At 39.0% G+C, this 19,706-nt stretch overlaps 1 protein-coding gene across 1 annotated transcript in view; it reads right to left on the minus strand.

Moving 5' to 3' along the window:
* The window catches only part of LOC149173210 (uncharacterized), a 53,445-nt gene extending 34,690 nt beyond the window's left edge, over nucleotides 1-18,755 (minus strand). Inside the window, exons 1-7 of the mRNA XM_089424533.1 lie at nucleotides 18,356-18,755; nucleotides 17,973-18,057; nucleotides 15,439-15,969; nucleotides 14,914-15,153; nucleotides 14,485-14,666; nucleotides 14,028-14,202; nucleotides 13,728-13,930 (exon numbers count right to left, since the gene is read on the minus strand). Coding sequence (XP_089280659.1) covers nucleotides 13,728-13,930; nucleotides 14,028-14,202; nucleotides 14,485-14,666; nucleotides 14,914-15,153; nucleotides 15,439-15,773 — 1,135 coding nt within the window. The 5' untranslated portion in view covers nucleotides 15,774-15,969; nucleotides 17,973-18,057; nucleotides 18,356-18,755. The remainder of the gene's footprint in view (nucleotides 1-13,727; nucleotides 13,931-14,027; nucleotides 14,203-14,484; nucleotides 14,667-14,913; nucleotides 15,154-15,438; nucleotides 15,970-17,972; nucleotides 18,058-18,355) is intronic.
* Nucleotides 18,756-19,706: the final 951 nt, after the last annotated feature.

Consider the following 19,706-nt stretch of genomic DNA (forward strand, 5'->3'; position numbering starts at 1 on the left):
CCATCATCACTATGCTGCATCTCATCACGCTTCATTAATCATGACTGTACCCATCATTGTACTGCATTATGTGCCATAGCTGCACCATGTTGCCATCCTGACCTATGTGTTGGTTGCACCTTGCTTGCTTGTTGTCCCTAGCATGCTTGTTGTCCTTAGCATGCATGTTGTTGCATGCTAGTTGTCCCTTGCATGCTAGCTGTAACATTGCATGCTTGGTGTATTTGCTGCTAAGTACCATACAATCGTCCCAATGTTAGTTAGTTGTCCCTTGCATGCTGCTCTTCTTTGGAGACAGATGCTCCGGCTGTTTCGGCAGTTCCTGACAGTTCTGGCAGTTCCAGCTGTTCCCTACAGTTCCGGCAGTTCCAGTTGTTCCCAGCAATTTCGACAGTCCCGACAGTTCCGGCTTTTCTGGCATTTCCAGCTTTTCTGCTTTTCCAACAGTTCCGTCTTTTCCAGCAGTTCCGGCTTTTTCGGCTTTTCTAGTAGTTCCAGCTTTTCCGGCTATTCCGGCTTTTTCGGTAGTTCTAGCTTTTCTAGCTTTTCCCGCAGTTCCGGCTTTTCCGGCAGTTCCAACTATTCTGACTTTTCCGGCAGTTCCGGTTTTTCCAGCTTTTCTGGCAATTCCGGCGTTTCTGGCATTTCCGGCTTTTCCGGCAGTTCCAGGTTTCTGCCCTCTGGATCAGGGCAACGTTATTCCTTAGGATCTCTCCTCCTGCTAAAACCCAAAGACAAGTAGAGAGAGGAAGATATCCCAAGTGTGTTGAAATGACTTGAAGTTATACTAAAACATTGAGCACATGTGGGGTTTATTTGGTTGCTGGCCGACCTTGACGAATTGTCTTATAACGCAAATAAATTCATAACTCCATGAATACTTATCAGAATCAGATGATCTTTAGATTAATCCTACACCTCTCGATGAGAGAGATCCAAGAAAAATATCAGCTACCATAAATAAGATGACCCACATGGAGTTTGGCCCTAGTTGCCAATTTTAACACTCCCTCTCAAGTAGGGAGAACTCCATCCGTTGATCCATATGTCCGACTGTACTATCTCTGCCATCAGTGCCCTGCACTGCTCTGCTATGCTCTGATCTGTTGAGCGCTGCTCTGCTTTGATTTGCTGAGCTCTGCTCTGCTCTGCTTTGCTCTGCTCTACAGAACCATGAAGAAGAAGAACTAATTGAGAATGTTTCATACCATTCTCTACTGACCCGAAGTCAGTGTCATCTGAAGAGAGTGTCACATCAATCTTACTGACCCGAAGTCAGTTTTATTGATCCCAGATCAATATCACAAGAGAGTGTCTCAAACCACTCATACTGATCCCAGATCAATGTCACAAGAGAGTGTCTCAAACCACTCATACTAATCCCAGATCAGTTTCATTGATCCCAGATCAATGGAGGTCATCCTAGCATAGGGAGTATGGTAGATACAGCGATGCGTCCATCGATAGTACTACTATGGTCCCTATCCTCATTTCCCTGCTCATTGATCAGATGAGAGGTACTTCCCATGAGTCCCAGACTGCATGGGTAGGATGCCTCGACAGGAGAACTAATCATCCTGTCCCCAGGAGAACAAAGCATCCTCTCAATGGATGCCACAGAGAACTAATCATCCTGTTCCACAGTCGCCACGGAAAACAAATCATCCTGGCCCACAGGAGAACTAATCATCCTATTCCATAGTCGCCACGGAGAACAAATCATCCTGGCCCACAGGAGAACTAATCATCCTGTTCCACAGTTGCCACGGGAGAACTAATCATCCTGTTCCACAGTTGCCACGGGAGAACTAATCATCCTGGCCCACAGAAGAACTAATCATCCTGTTCATAGCGCACCACCAGGGGAGGGTGAGTCGCCCTCTGGTCGTATGTTGCTCCAGTAAGTACCCCAAGCCCCCCAGAGCTCCCAGACCTCAATGCATGCAAAATGCAGGACCCTTATAAGAAGGTCTCTCAACGACTCTTAAGTTTTTCGAGAAAGTCACAGATTTGACCTTTCCCCGGGGCTTTGACAAAATGTCTGTGACCTGTAGATTAGTCTCAATGCGATGGAGCCTCCTCGCTCATCGACTTACCATATCACAGATAAGGCAGTATCGGATGTCTATCTGCTGGAGCAATCATCAAATACGGGATTTCTCAATAATCGAATCCCCCCTCTGGTTGTCACAAAGAATCACAGTGGTATTCATCATGTGTACAAACAGCTCACTTAAGAGCTTCTGCAACCATGCAGCGTCACACGAGATCATACTCGTAGCTATGTATTCGGTCTCAGCGATGCTTATAGCAACCGACTTCTGCTTCCTACTCATCCATGATATCGAAGCAGAATCTAAAGAGAACGAGCACTGAAAAGTGCTCTAGTGATCCTCCACACTGCCTACCCAGTCAGCATTCAAATAATCATGCAGTGTCATATTTCCGGCAGTGTACCTAAATCCATGAGAGATTGTGCCCCGAAGATATCTCAGAAGATTCTTGGCACCAATCCAGTGAGGCTCAACCAAATATGAGCTCACCATGCTAACTGCAAAACATATGTTCGGACGGAATTTCACCAAGAACATCAACGTGAATGAGTTTATGAAACTCAGAGGCATTTCCCAAATCTGGTCCGACATCACTACCATATAACTTCTGAAAGTTAAGATCCTCAAGGTAGTCACAGGCTTGCAGTTTATCATTTCACATCCGGAATCCAACTCCCTCTTACTTCTACAAATGAGAGGGTCTGCACCTGTCAGAAATAGGTCGTCCTCATAAGATGTTGGTATGAGAAGTATATCATCCACAACCTTCGGGTAATGGTTTGGATCAGTTTCACTCCTAGTGAATCTCAGCTTCATCAGACAGTTATCAATCCTCTCATACTAGGCCCGGGGTGTTTTGCTTCAAGCCATAAAGGGCTTTCTTCCACCTGTATACATGAGATTCCCAATCATGAATCTCAAACTCCTCGGGTTGTTCCAAACCTGTGGACCTACTGCATGAGGGGAATGGTCCCCTTATAAGATTTTCCTTCGGTGCATCTCACACATGTACCTTCATGCTCTACTTGAATTCAGACATCCCTATCACCATTTGACTCACATCAGGTAGGGCCTCATAGGTAGACCTCTGGTGTTATAGATGCAATATGTCAATTGACATGATCCCCAATGGACCATCCTGCAACTTGATACAAATTGCCAACATTGAACCCATGAGAAAAAGCATCTTTGAAAATTATATTTTTTAACACATACCTTTCCATCGATGAATGCCACCCTGAAACCTTTGACTTCCATTTCCGAGATGGACACCAAGTTCTTCTTGTGATCAAGTACATAAAAGAGATTATGTAAATGGATCGAGTTACCCTTATTCAATTGAGAGTTAACATTCCCTAAACCCTTTCCAGGATAGGTGGCATCGGCTCCAAGTATAATCCCACGATTGTTTCCATCTCTACCAAATTAGAGAGTGCACCCATCTATCCGATGAAGTGCCTTGAAGCACTATAATCTATAAGCCAGATTCCCAAAGAACCTGAAGGAGAGGGCCAATACAAGATAACGCTTCTTTATCTTATCAGAAACAACATTTGATTCTTCATACCTGGGGTTCCTTGCTTTCTATGAAGAGTCGACCATTTCCTTGATGACTTGCATTACCTGTCATTCCTTTGATCATTGAAGATGTCCCTGGAATGATTGTTATCATCATCAAGTGATGTGTCCCTGCCATTCGGACACTCCTTCGCATAATGGTCGAACTAGTTATCTGCCTTTCCTTCCACCATGAGATCCAGTCTTCCAATGAAGTGATCTTTAGGTAGGCCATATTCCACTGCGCCATTCTGATAATATTCTCTGCTTTGACTTCACCCTTGGTGAATTTGAAGAGGGATGAGGAATCCACTGATCCTTTTGTCCTTTCCCAACTGTCTTCGGTGATTGCTCTTTCACTCTTGCTTGGGTATTGTCTTCACCTCAGCTTTGATACCATGTTAATTTTAGGTATGTTCTATGCTTAGAGCAATTTATTTCAATTCTGACAGTTAGCTCCATACCTTTTCCAGATTAGCAATCACATCAACATTAAAGTAAACAGCAGATAGAACATAAACATAAATCGCAGAAGACAAGCCAAAAAAAGAGGAAACGAGATGTGGCGCTAGCCAGGGACAAACCCCAACGTGGGGAAACCCTTGATCAATTCTTCTTATATGTTCTTCAATAGTTCAGCACAGAGAGAGAAAGAGAGAGATAGTACGTTTCTAACAGAAGTCAACACTTTCACTTATCTAGATAAGAGCATAAATCATCTCTAAGAAGATGATACATGAAATCAGTTGAAGACATGTTGCTTCAACTAATTCTCCAAGGTGACTCCACCTATCGTTGTGCTGCATTTCGTCATCATGCTGCACCTCACCGCGCTGCACCATGCTACACCCATCATCACTATGCTGCATCTCATCGCTCTTCATTAATCATGACTGTACCCATCACTATACTGCATTATGTGCCATTGTTGCACCATGTTGCCATCCTGACCTATGTGTTGGTTGCACCTTGCTTGCTTGTTGTCCCTAGCATGCTTGTTGTCCTTAGCATGCTTGTTTTTGCATGCTAGTTGTCCCTTGCATGCTAGCTATAACATTGCATGCTTGGTGTATTTGCTGCTAAGTACCATACAATTGTCCCAATGTTAGTTAGTTGTCCCTTGCATGCTGCTCTCCTTCGGAGACAGATGCTCCAGCTGTTTCGGCAGTTCCCAGCAGTTCTGGCAATTCCGGTTGTTCCCGACAATTCCGGCAATTCTGATTGTTCCCGACAGTTCCGGCAGTTCCGACTTTTCTGGCAGTTCCGGCATTTCCAGCTTTTCCGGCTTTTCTGGCAGTTCCGGCTTTTCTGGCAGTTCCGGCTTTTCCGGCAGTTCCAGCTTTTCCGACAGTTTTGTCTTTTCCAGCAGTTCCAGCTTTTCCGACAACTCCGTCTTTTCCGGCTTTTCTGGCAGTGCCGGCTTTTCCGGCAGTTCCGGCTTTTCCGGCAGTTTTGTCTTTTCCGGCAGTTCCGGCTTTTCCGACAACTCCGTCTTTTCCGGCTTTTCCGACTTTTCCGACTTTTCTGGCATTCCGGCTTTTTTGGCATTTCTGGCAGTTCTGGCTTTTCTGGCTTTTCTGGCAGTTCCGGCTTTTCCGACTTTTCTGGCAGTTCCGGCTTTTCCTGCAATTCTGCCTTTTCCAGCTTTTCTAACAATTCCAGCTTTTCCAGCAGTTCCGGCTTTTCCAGCAATTCCGGCTTTCTGCCCTCTGGATCAGGGCAACGTTATTCCTTAGGATCTCTCCTCCTACTAAAACCCAATGACAAGTAGAGAGAGAAAGAGATCCCAAGTGTGTTGAAATGACTTGAAGGCCACCTCTATTTATACTAAAACGTTGAGCACATGTGGGGTTTATTTGGTTGTTGGCCGGCTTTGACGAATTGTCTTATAATGCAAATAAATTTCCATGAACACTTATCGGAATCGGATGATCTTTAGATCAATCCTACAACTCTCGATGAGAGGGATCCAAGAAAAATATTAGCAGCCATAAATAAGATGACTCACATGGAGTTTGGCCCTAGTTGCTAATTTTAACAAAAATAGAGACAATAGACACAATTTTTTGGTGGAAAACCCCCTCTGAGTCGAAAACCATCAAACGCTTCTTAGTAATTGTCTTTTTCTCTTTAAAATAAATAATTCCATCAAGTTTTCAGCTCCAACTAAAGGAGGCTCCAATCTGTAGGATGCTCCAACACCCTATTTTAAATTTTTACCAACTGCAATTGTAAAGACACGCTCCAATGCCCTAGATCTCAGGCTCCAACATGACGGATGCTCCAACACCCTATATACCAGTTGTAACCGGATGGATGCTCCAATGCCCTGTGCTTTATCAGCTCCCATTGAAAGGATGCTCCAACGCCCTGTTGCAAGCTACAACCTGCCCTACCACCACCTTGCCACCCTGAAGTATTCTCAGGATCCAACCTGTTGGTGACTCCAATCACTTGCCTTGCACCACCTTGCCACCCTAAAGAGTAGGCGGACCACATTTCACAATTTCACACTGGATCCCCCTGTGCTCTAAGTCAATATAAGAAAACTGTAAAGAAGATATGTTGCTCTGCTCGGTAAGGATATCACTAACAAATCCTAGCAGCCACAATGCTCAACATTGCTCTAACTGATCACTGCACAACATTGTTGCACTGTACTGCACTGCTCACGTATGAATATGTGATCAATAGCTCATGAAGTTGCCAAACCACATCATTATATCAAACTGCTTATGTTGCTGCAAGTGTCAAGCACAAATGTCTGATGATGGCACAATCCTAGATGCCTCAGGTCATCCCTATTCCCTCCTTACAACACTCTCAAACTTGGCCCAAAGAGGGCTACCAGCATATGTCTTATCACTGTTATTGTTGATCACAAGTCATACATTGTTGTCCATATCTTATGTCAATAAGCTGTACAACAAAGTTATTATCACTGTTAATGTGTGTTAATTCTATGTTCCAAATCACTAAACATGCCAAGTCACTAACAGGTATATTGGTCTATGTCAAGTACAAGATCACTGTAATCTGTAGGTCAGGTCTTGTATATTAAGTTAGAATGTCAATGTGTCGAATCATAGTCATAATAATTATATTGATATAGTCAACTATATGTCATAGATAGCCAATTCAAATCATTGCTAAGAGTCCCTATCTGAAGTCACTGTAGATACACACAATATCACTTCTCAAGCATGTATGTCAAGTCAAAAACACTATATCACACAAGAGTCGCTGATCATCAAGCCTGTTACAAATCAATGTCCCTGTCACACACTCTCTCACTGTAGGTACAGTCAATAGCACTTGTCAACAAAGTATAACTATGATCTTTAATGAGAATGTTCTACTGCAGTACCAAAAAGTTCTTGTCACTGTCAGGAGTTATGTCAATATTCTTATGTGCATTAATGTCAAATCTGTGTGTCAAGTCACTTTACAGCTTGTATACTAGATGTGTTGTTCTCCTTATTAGTATATAAAGCTCTTAGTCATGAAGTGAATCTCTACTACTGAATGTTGTATGGTAGTATAGTCTTGTATGTCTTTGGACTCTTACAAACTCAACCCGATGTATGTAACTCTTAAATACATCAATGATGTTTGCAAGTATAATAATCATAACATACTTCACAAAAAAATTCGAAGTCAATGATTGGCTTAGTGCATTTCATCCTTGAAGTTACTAATATACAAAGCGATTACTGCCACTGTCTTATGGTGAAATTCAATGTCATATATTAACAAGGGGATCAAGAAACAAAATCAATTTAGCTTTATGTGTGCACTAATAGTTCTGTCCTAATGACTGTAATTAAGCCTACTCTAATTTCCCAACGAATCCCAATTGACCCAAAGAAAAATTTGCAACACAAACCCACAAACAAATTAAGGTTTGCAATCATTCATCTACCACAGTTCCGAGTGTTCTTCGGGACTAGGGCTAATTTTGGGTTTGTAAGATGAACCCTAATGAGGGCTGAAAAGGAGAGATTGACGGCCCAGAACTTAAGCAAATCCTCACACACACATCAAAAAGAAAGAGAATTAAAAAAAAAACCTCACCCTAAACCACGACTTTGTGATTTTTGGATGAAGGTCGAAGGCCTGCAATAAGACCTGCACCAGCACTCAAGCGAATCCAAGAAAAGGAAACTGTAATAAAATTTATATAATAAAATTAGCCTGAATCCTTCGCTCTTCCTTTATCAAGACAACCTGTAATCAAAATGGACCTCAAAAGTTCCCAACATCGAACCTTAATTTACTGAAATTTCATCGTTGGTTACTTCTGTAATCTCTGTGTTATTTTTAACTCAATAGGTCCGAATATTTCAGAGGTTTCTCACAAATCGTTGTTGAGTTTTTGATGTGTGAGATAAGGTATAAGGTCTTCTTTTATAGACCTTCAAGGGGCTTAAGAAGGGTTCCTAAAGTGAATGTTGAAGAGTTATTAGAAGGGGCTTCACAATTAAACATTGGAGGACTTTGATTAAATAATCATAGTTAAATAATAACTTAAGCCTTAAAGGAGAAGGTCGTTAGCCTTATGGAGTCTTCTTCCTCTTTAAAGTGATGAGGGACATTTTCAATGGTAGATAAATAATTTAACACCTTACTATAAGATGATATATCACTAAATAACCCTTAAGTTCAGTATTAATGACCATTAACCAATGAATGTATGTCATGGCACCACCCCTTGGGGTTTTAGCCCAGAAACTGGGGTCCTCATCTTCAATTGGGAATGTCTCACAAACCCGGATGAACTACGGGGTGTTCCACATACCACTGGAAACATCTCGACAAGGAAAATCCAATGATGTGGATCTCCAAGCCAAACTCAAAGATTTTCCACTTCAAAAACCCTCAACAAAGTCGGGGTATGTCCTCATTTCAGGGAATCCAAACCCTAGGACCTGGGTTTTCAACCATCCAACAGTGGAGCTGCCAACTTGATGTAATCCAGATAATTATTAAGAAGCGTTCATTAACTGTTTGACATAATGACTAGTGTTTTTGGTCAAAGTCAAACCCAGTCAAACTCCAAGGTTGACATCAATGACAACACCATCCAACAGTTTATTTGTGGGATTGGTGTGTTAGACTAGCTTAGAAGTATATTTATTTGTGGGTTTGGCGTGCTAGACAAGCTCGAGGGTCTTGAAACATTTGAAGAAGTATGCAGTGGAATGGCCAGATTTTGAGATTTGCCAAAATTTATTATGAGGTCCTTTAATTCAGTTTACTGGTCTTTTAATTTAACATGATTTTTATCAACCTTGGCATTTAATTTTGCATGCTCCTTTGTAAGGTAATGTGCTTCTGATCGATCTGCATTTCTAACAAATCATGCTTCCCTATTTAACTCACTCTAAAGTGCCGCAAGAGCTTCTTCTCTGCTCTTGTTTTTGTTTCACTTTCTTCAAACTTGTATTGAATTCATTTATAGTCATTTTCCTCGTTGCAAGTGGTGGGGTTTTTCAATCAATTTTGATCGAATTTTAATTTACTACCGTAATGTTTTTGGGAATTTCCTTGTAATTAATTTACTAAGTACAGCTATTGTAATTAATGTAATTTCCTAAGTCACAGGACATATCCTCCAAGGTCCCGTGTCCCGTATTTAACGTGTCAGACACGAAAATGGCCCTAAAACGTGTCGAAAACGTTTTTTATTGTGTCCTATAAAACATATTCGGGCATTTTAGTCGTGTCAGACTCCTGGAAAACGAGTATTAGATGTCTAGAATACGTTGCCCTAACGTTTTTTCTACGGTTGAATACGTACCCCACGAAGTCACTAGTTTAAAGCCCGCGCAATTATTTTTTCGGGGTTCTTTTCCTATTTTCCTCTGTCGTTTTCCTCGGTCATCGCTCTCCGTTGCTGTATATTCGTTGTGAGGAGCCGGGTGTGGACCAAGTCATCTCCATGGACTCGTGGAGTTGTTTGGTCACGGCGTGTGTGAGGTTTGGCAACTTGGCAGGCTGCAGCGTTTAGGTAAACTGTGGTCCGTCGCTGTATATTCATCGTGACATGTTTGCTTACAGAAATTGTGTTAGTTGCTTTAGAAGCGATGCTGGATCTCACGCAGGTTTTCTTTTAGGTAGCTTGATATCACTCTAGATGGTTCAGTGATTTCTCTATCTTTTTGGTGAATGTGAATGATTATTATTTCTAATGGATTGAACGTGCTATCACTAAAAGACATTTAAGCCTTAAAGAAATGCGCTTCGAAAACTTGTGTCAATCTATCAAACTATTCTTCGAGATGGGCAATTCATAAATGTGGTCTATAGTTATAACTCTGTAATTGCTCAGTAGTAAAACAAAATACATCTTAGAATGGACAGAAGAAGATGTCTTTCCTAAAGCTTGCAGCGTGTATGGAGTGTGAATTCAAGTAGTTTCCCGTCTTGTCATCTTTTAAGATCTGGGAACTTCTATGGTAATTTTATTTTGCGAGTAATGTATGATTATAATATCATAAAATGCAAGCTTCTTGACTTTCTCACCTATAATTTGAGTAAAACAAATTTCTACTTGTGTACTCACCTATTATGTTTCCAATTCAACCATGTTTAGAGGCATGTTTCTGACTATATTTTGAATCTCTTTACTCTGAAGGGATAATCTAAGTTCTATGTTCCATGAACTTTTTTTTTTGTCTTTTTTTATTATATTTGTCTAACTGTTCTTTCAGCGCTATGTAGCTCCCACCATACATGTGAGATTCATATTTTGAATGCATTCACTAATTGTGCATAACTTTAAAATTTAAGCTTACAATGTGATTGAAGTTATCGAGAAAATCAGTAACAATTACTTTGAAGAGACTGGGCAATAAATATGTAGTGGCATCAATGACATATACCTTCTTTCACAGAAGTATTGAACTATAATTGCAAGTTGTATAACCTTCAATTTATTGCGCACGAAGGATATCTTGCCATATAGATGGCAAATTTTTTACCCATTCCCATGCCTCCATACCACAGAAAATTGTCTCTTTCATAGTCTTATAAATACTATTACAAAAATAAATGGACCTTAATTCCTCAAAGGAAGAAGGATCATCAGATTTAAGATTAGGGCTATAAAAGTGGCATTGAAGGCGGTATTCATCTTCCCAGTTCTCCCAAATTCATCAAATCTTTCTCAATGAACATTGAATATTCAAGAATCAAGACCAAGCATATCACATTCTAATTTCTAAATAGTAAATTTTGATTCTATTTATTTTTTTAAAATGAACTATGAACTTTGAAGTAATTATATTTTAATTTGATTAGATAAGCTGCAGCCTGCAATTTAATATGGATCAAAAACTATATTTCAGTATATATATATATATATATATATATAAAACATGTCCCTAGTGTCCTGTTTCCGGGTCACTGCGTTTCATATTGAATACTCATATTTACGTGTCCTCCGTGTCTCGTGTCCTCGTGTCATGTGACTTAGGTAATTTCATACCAGTATGGAAGGCACAATTAATTCGTGTATGCCAAACAGATATGATCGTATAATCACACAGACACAAATGCATGGCTGCACGGGCACGATTGTACAAGTCAATGAAAACTCATACTATACAAATGTTGTAATTGCAGTTTCTGTACAGCGGATGAAAGAATTTGTGTGCTGGTATGACTTGGTATGGTAGCTGAAGGAATTTGAAGTTGTAATTCGTACAGCGGATAGTGGTGTGTGGTAATGTAGCAGTTGTACAACAATTGTGCAGAAAATGGCAGTTGAGTGTACAGAAATGTACAGCATGTGCAGATTCGACTGCTCTGATACTAGATGGTACAAGAATATTTGTAATTGCTTGAAGGTAAATAATACATAATATATAGAAATGAATATGAATGAGATGATTTTTACAATGAGTGGGGGACACAGCTTAAATATAGACCAAGTTGCCCTTTGACAAAGACATGACTTCTTATAATTATTATTTATTATAATTAATCTATAGCTTTTAATTTTATTATTAATTCTTTTATACATAACACAGAAGAACACTTCATCTTTAAGTGCCCAATCTATTATGGGATTAGAGGATGATTTTACTGCCTTTTTAGGGAGTCTCAAGACTCCCTATCTAGGCTCTTTCATTTCCAAGACCATAGATGGTTGACCTTGTACATGAGGGAGGCCCTTGGGTTTAGATCCCACTCTCTCAACCCTCTCCAGCACAAACCAGACCGAGTTCTGATTACATATTTCTCTTCGATGCCTCCATCAAATAGAGGCACCAAATGCAGGTAGACGTCAGCACATCATACATCAGATCTATGAGATGCTAGGAGGCCACCAACACTTGATCAACTAGACCCTTGCAACCATGTCACCTCAAATCCCAAGACAACTCACACCACACGAGTAGTCAAGGTACTTCCTTCAAGTCTAGGTTGCAAGCTTCAGCATCCAAAGAACGAAATATCTCGTACCATATCTTCCAACTCCTCCAAATCATCTGAGCAATTATCTATTAGGAATGTTATCTCCCCTCATCCTTGGATGTTAAGCGAGAGAGCAAAAGAGGATGTTAATTTCCCCCCATGCGAGACATGCCCCCTGGAGGTCCGATGGTTCTTGGCCTTCAATTCTCCATAGTTTTTGTGTGTACTTGTATCTGCATCATTGCTTTGTTTAAACACTCCATGTTGTTAGATCTTAGACTTTGGAACTTTCTCAACGTAGACCAGATTTGTTTTTATTATGATTTTCTAAGAGGCACTTTCATGCTCCCACTTTGTATTTCACTGATGTACTTAGCAGTCCCATTGACCTATTTATAGTCATTTGTTGGACATTAATTAAACCAGCTTAGATCCATTTTAAACCTGGATCTATCAAGCATCAAGAGAGATTGAATTTCTTAATTTGTAAATTTTTTCATCATTTAATTCCATGACATGTATTAATTCCTTCATATTAAAAAATTTACACAATAATAAATTTGATCGCTCTCACTGCCTGGTAAATCTGGGTTTAAGATGAATCTAAGCTGGTTTAAATTTATTTTTTTTATGTTGTTACATGCATATGTACATAGTTCTTTATTTTTTGTTTTATTTAATCTTTTGTTGTTTAAACTGGAGCCGACTTGTATTTTTTGTTTTTTAATGTAACATTATGTTCATTCATTCGTATGTTCCTAACAACTTCTCCCCCATACTGGATTGTCAAGCACCTCGCTATTCTCGGTGCAATTAGCTTATCTTATCTTACCTACCTTCAAAAAAAACTACACCCTCTCAACCACAGCTAATAAACTCTTCTACAGGCATGTGCAACACAAAAGAATGCTCAAATCTGCTAACTTTGCCCATGTAGGCTGTTCTGCTCTCCAAACTTCTCAAACTTGTTCTCCAACATGAAAGAAGAAAATGATGTGAGTCAGGCTTCCAAATGCCCTTGTGGTGAGTGAGAGAAATAAAAAATTGAAAAAAGGCCAGCCAAACTTAAATTTCACTTTTTTACAATATCTGCTTCCTGCTGCAGGAAGAAAACAGGTCCTGCAAACAATTTGGCTGCCAGAAACTGATCCGGCAGCAGAACATGTATCCCCCAGCAAAGGCTGCTAGATCCTACAGAATCCAGTGCAGATCAAGGAATCCAATCTGTACCATAACCTAGATCTTCAGGATAGGGTGACAAATCTGATAATTCAGTTTTCAGCTTTAGTATGGGTTTCGTTATCTTTTTATAAAAACAGGAAATCTTAAATATGTAAAGAAATTTTGTATGGATCATGGTTCCAGAAGTTTGTCATTTATAAGGAACGGGACACCATCTGCTTGGAATTGTTTTTGTCTTACAGTGACGAATTTTAAAGCATTAATTTTGAATCTGTTATACTTGTCACTCAACATAGCAAAATTAGATAGCAGGAAGCTTGAATATCCTGCAGCATGTAGCCCTACGGGTATAGCCAGAGCCATCATACTACTATTGTAATATAATAAAATTTCATTTTGGAAATCAACAAAAAAAAAGTCATTTAGCGTGACCCCAGTCACAGCACAAGGATTGGACACAGGTATTGCCAATCAGGTGATTAAAAAGGCAAAGGAATTCATGAGAATTTGTACCTTTAAATGAAAGATATGGGCAGTTGAAAAGTTTTGCCAGGGTATCAGAAGCAAGTGTATCCGCATTTTCCATGATTTGAAGAACAGAAAATGCACTCACAACAAATATCACAAAATTGACTTTCCTTCTTTTACTGAAATTATCAAGTCTGTCACGTGCCTTGTGCTTCATAAACATCCTTATAGTGCTGTCATCAGACGACCTAGCCATAAAACAATTTAGAACTAATATGCATTAGACTAAAATAAGTGGTATAAAAACAGACAGAATATAAATACTTTGTAAACAATAAATCTAACCTTAGAACCATTTCTCCATGCTGTATGCCATTAGACATCCAATTTTCCAGGATAGGGAAATCCTCAGCAACATTTTCTAACAAGCCTCTACTGTCAAACATGCAGAATGCTTTCGAAGTTCCAGGAACCATATATTCCTGGAGAAAGAGGCTCCCACTTTCAGCAGATGATTTGTCTGAAAAAAAAGGAACCAACTTATTTCAATTTTAGTCAAATGTTCCCTGTGCAAATAGACCCTAAATCACAGAAGTTCAATGAAAAAGGAGAAAAGTTGGATAACACAGTACAGGTCAAAGCAAATACACTGAACCATTTTTAGGGAAAGAAAATAAAAAACTGAGAGCATGTTACCATTAAAGTGCAAATAAATACCAAAAACGTAATCATAGCAGTTCTGATAAACTTGCAATGCTATCACCATATAGACAAAGAAAGCAATAAAAGAAGCAGAATTTACAAAAAACTTGAGCTTTGTCTAATCTTTCATTTCCATGGCTGAGCACCCGTAGTATATTATTAATGAGAGTGCTTTTCCCAGCTCCTTTAGGTCCAACTAGCAAAAGTGTTGTAATAGTTGGAATGTCATAATGATTTCTGTTTATACCGCCAGTCTCAATAAGCCAAGCCCCAGGTCTGTATCTGCAAGGTCATTAGACGTGAAGAACAAATATATAAAGTAGTCAACAATTTGTGTGACAAGGAAAAACATTAAAACCAGCAATGAAGGACCTAACATTTTCAGTACACAGAACATGCTCTCCTTGTTTTTGGACTTCTAAGCAAATTTGATGATTTCCATCAGCAATTCAAGCAAGGAAAGATAATAGGGAGCAAAGAATGCTCCAGATTAACCAAGTCTGATGAAAATGTCAGGGTTCAGAAAAACCTTAACAGCCTTTCCTTTTCATATTCAATTCTGTCATAACGCATTTCCCGCATGGCCTTCTTCTGAATGATCTTCTGACGCATCTCTGCTCTCCGGTGCTCCTCTCTTGAATGGCCTTCTAATCCACTGAGAAATGGTAGTTGGTTCAAAGTAATGTCTTCAAATGCAGACGTATTTTCTTGGTGATTTTCAAATTCCTGCTTCTCTGCTGCACCAGATTTCTTGTTGACTCTGTCAGCCCTGGGATGGACAACAATGTAAATTCAGTCTCACTTATAAACCTGAGAAAATATATTTTTAAATAAAGCTGAATCCTTTCTAGATTCAAGATTGTTAAAAAGCAATTTTTCAGTTTAAGAGGCCATAACAAAGGTGGCATATTATGTTAAGGCACTCCCCCCTGCTTATGTCTATATCATTGTGAATTTTAATTTCTGGAATAACTTGAAAAAGGTTAAATCAATAAATCTATGAAATTAATCTACTAGAAATGCCATCTTTGAGTTCCTTCTTCTGAAAATTTACCTGTCTCCGTTCTTCACTTCAGAATCCAATTCAGGACTGCCATCTGCATCCTTTAACTTCATTGTCCAATTGGAAACTTCAAGGTTCTTACGAATGCAATCTTTCGGTAATGTTTGGATTGAAGCTTGAATGGAATTTGGGCAGCTTTCTTCTGTGACAATTGTATTCTGAATTTCCAATTCCCCACTAACTTGTACCATATTTAACTGTCCTCTGGCTGGCATGCTCAGGAGTAGTTTTGCAGTTTCTGGGCAGCTTTCGTCGATGACAATTTCACTCTGAACTTCCAATTTTCCCCTAACTTGAACCTTATTCACTTGTCCAGTAACTGGCATAAACAAGAGGGCCTTGGGGCTTTCTGGTAGCTTACATCAATTTCACAGTTTTCATCAGTTTTATTCTGAACTTCCAATACACCACTAACTTGAACCTTAGACAAACTAAGCCATGGAAGTGAAGAACCCTGTTCAAAATGCGGATCTACTGATTCGACCCCAGTCTGATTGCTCTCTTCAGCAGACCATGATAGCTCTTCAAGTTAAAAGACAGTAGTATAAGTTCAGACTTCAATCCCAATCAGAAAAGTAATTTCAAAAATTCAAAAATCACATGAAAAAAATCCAGGTTTTCCCATTGACATCCTAATGTTGTTAGAATTAACTTATATAAATCCCTTTGGTAGATTGCATACAAATGCACATTCTCAAGAGAGATGTTTTGTCTGTATAGGAACCTAATTCCATCCATTGAGCCCATGGGATCTGATACAGAGGACTGCCAAGGTACAATTCTCTAGCTCATGTGAACGGGAATAACACCAAGCATGATACAAGAGGGTAACATTTCTGTGAGAAATGGCCAAGAAATGGTTTTGGGCCAAAAATGGCATCCAAACCAGACAACATTCCATTTTGGATGGCTAGGAGAACGTAGAGAGAAAGCCAGATGGCTCAGTCCATGCCCATTGGCCTGCGGATGAATGTAAACTAGTGTCTCTGGCTCAGTGACTACGTGCCTAGTGCATCAAATGAGGCAGAAGACAAGGACTTGGACACTGATTTCGATTATTAAATTATTGCCTGTTAGGCAGAAGACTCTAGCCCATTTGGATCTTATAAATTTACAATCAACATGGACTAGTCAATTTTGTCATTTGAAACTTTACATTATATATAATATAATATATCATTTTGGAGTTCAGGCCCTGAATTTTGAATCTTGATTGTTGTGTCTAAATCTAATGCACATTCACAATTTCACATTATGAAAAAAATCACAGACGGTCTTGCTTTGACAGACTAACTGGCCCACAAAGGGTGATGCTATGCAGTGTGCACATACCTCAAGGGGATAGAAACCTAGCGAGCAGCTTGAAATGCCACTGCCCCCGGCATTGAACCAAACGCTCGTTGGCAGATATCCTAATTTTTGTATTGGTACATGTCTGTTTTTTTCTAATTTTGTGTGCCTGGGGCAAAGTCACATGACCTAGACTCGACAATGACTTGGTAAACCCAAAGTGGAGACTCAGCAAAACTCCGCAATATCACAGCTTAATAAAAATACAGGGAACGTAAACTCAATCAAACTCAGCAAACTTATTGAACAAAAATGAATCTGACAGATTTTAATCAGGAATATTGACTCAGCTAGCCAGCTCTGAGAGCAGAATTAATTCAGGATTGCTCACAGACTTATAAAGAGTCTTGATTAGTATATGACCAAGGAGTAATGACTACGACCTAAGGACCCTAGGTTCTACAAAGCGCCATTTCTTATACCCGAAACCCTGCGAGTCACGTTTACTGTTCCGTTTCCTGTGTCCTGTTTCTAGTGACATAACTCCTAATTTTTGGAGCAGACAGGCCTACTCAGGCTGACTCCGATTAAAATTTTCAGCAGACAAAGATTGCTATACAATCTAAAAGACAATACCATGTGTTCACAGTACTATCCAACCGTGAAAGTGAATTCAAAAACTTACAAGGCCGGAATGACCTTTTGTGCTTTTCAGGCATGCAGATATAAATTAGAACATCAAATTATGTACAACACAAAGGCAATCTATGTACCGATCAGCTAATAAGGAAAATTAATGCACTGAGAGAAGTGAAGAGCATGCTACAGCTTGGGTGGGGATCAAGGTGTGATGCATCAACTCTTCATGTTTGTCTTTGTAAAAGTGCATTGGGTGCATTGAATTTGCACAATCCAACCCAAACCCATGTCTGATATTCACCTTCGAGGTTGTGAACCTTGAGGATATATCCATAGGCCTCAACTTATGAGCTTCATAGCCTCAAAGGTGCATGCCAGACCTGGGTTTTGATGAGCCTGTGCTAATTTATACAAATTTGGAGCTGGTGAAGCTCCAGGATGAAGCATTACTCCATGCTTATTAGGCACCCATGGTTTCACTAACAACCCAAAACCACCTCTCGGCAACCAAAGGATCAAAGTCGCTCACAGAAAGACAGTCGATAAATTAGAATTATTAAACATGAAATTAACTATTGAACGCAAGCACTACTTACTTGAAATTGTCTCGTCTGATGAATCAGAAATGCAATCCCTGTGGTCTCGACCACCACCCATCTTTGTAATTGGGTTTCTCTCCACCTAATGGACAACAAAGAATCAGAATTTTGATATAAAAGAGGACTAAACATACCAAGTAATCCTGCATGGAACAATCTGACCAAATTCTCAGCCGGGGCAGTAATCATTTTTCTGAAATTGCATCTTATCCCAAGAAATTCCTTCAGAGTTTCAGCCCTCTCTATTCAAAATTCTGATATGGGTTCTTTCAAATTCACTACAGAATGCTTTAATTGACGTAAAACTAGTACTCACGAGTGGAGAAATGAGATGAAATTTCATGAAAATGGGCTAAATTTCAATGAAAATTATAACATACCTTATGAAATATGAATCCAAATGTGTCACGCTAGTTGAAGAGAGTAAAGGTTGATACTTCAGTGAAAACCAGACAGTATAAATTCAGTGTTTATTCATGGAAGAGGCTGAGGAATCATAAAAGTTTGTCCTAAAATTTAAAGCTAAAACGGCACATATCTTAAAGATGTGTCCGGTTTTCCAAAAGGTCTAGGCCATTTATTTGAGGAAAGGCTCTTTTTCACAGGATTCTCTTAAAACAGTATGGATATAGAAACTTCATGCCTAAGTTAAGAATAAACATAAAAGATGGAATTATTGACGAAGTCCATTGAAAACTGTTAATTAACGCAACTGCTGGGCAGGTCTACATTTGCGGAGGCCAGATATATATTTTATTGGGATGAGGTCATCAACTAAATGTTTGACATTTGAGTTTGTTTTATGAGCTTTGTTTGCACCAGTTAACTACAGTTTATTTAGTGGGGATTCTCATAGAGAGAGGTGTGTTTGATTTATTTTTTAAATAACATAATTATATGAAGAGGTGTCGTTTTACTCATTGTTATTTTTGTGATAATTGTATTTTTATTTATGTAAATTATAAATTTCATATATATATTTTAAATACGGGGTTTTAATTTTGACAAAATTGATCTCTTTCCTATGTGTTATAAATTTGAAATTATAATAAGTTTGTGTGAATTTTATATTAAATATAAAAAATATATATATATATATATATATATATATATATTTTGTTCATTCAAATATTTTAATTATAAAAAAAAATGGTTAATATATTTAGGTAAGAATAATCTAAAAAATTTTTGGCAGGGACTGCAACTAAGGAATAAGCAAATTGAAAATAATATTACAGTTATTCAGTGGTTTGACTATACAAGATAACTCTTTGAAAAAAAATAGAGGTTGAGCCTCCTCCCACGATCAACACAACTACAAAGTTTTTCACATCACTGGAGGTGGAGGCAAGCATTAAAAAGTTGAAAATAGGGAAGGCAAAGGACTTGGTTGAACTTCAAGCAGAATATCTAAAGTGTGGAATGAGCATTCTGGACCGCACATCATGGAAATATTCAACAACGTCATTTGGCAAGGATTCCCAAGGGATTGGACAACTAGTCTAGCAATACCCCTTTTTAAAAGTGGAGACATTAATAATCCTTCCAACTATAGAACCATCATGATCAATCCTTTGTTTGCAAATCTTTTCAGCGACATGGTAGAAAAAAGAATCAATAAGTCAGCAGAAGTAAAAGAAAAGAGGGCAAAAGGGCAAGTGGGTTTTAGGCCAAAGCATTCTACAGTGGATCATGGTATCATGTTGAGACACAATATTGAAAAGGTTTGGG

Source organism: Pinus tabuliformis, chromosome 4_2 (genome assembly GCF_031772625.1).
Source record: "Pinus tabuliformis cultivar Carrire ecotype Pingquan chromosome 4_2, CPIR1, whole genome shotgun sequence".
NCBI classification, from domain to species: domain Eukaryota; kingdom Viridiplantae; phylum Streptophyta; class Pinopsida; order Pinales; family Pinaceae; genus Pinus; species Pinus tabuliformis.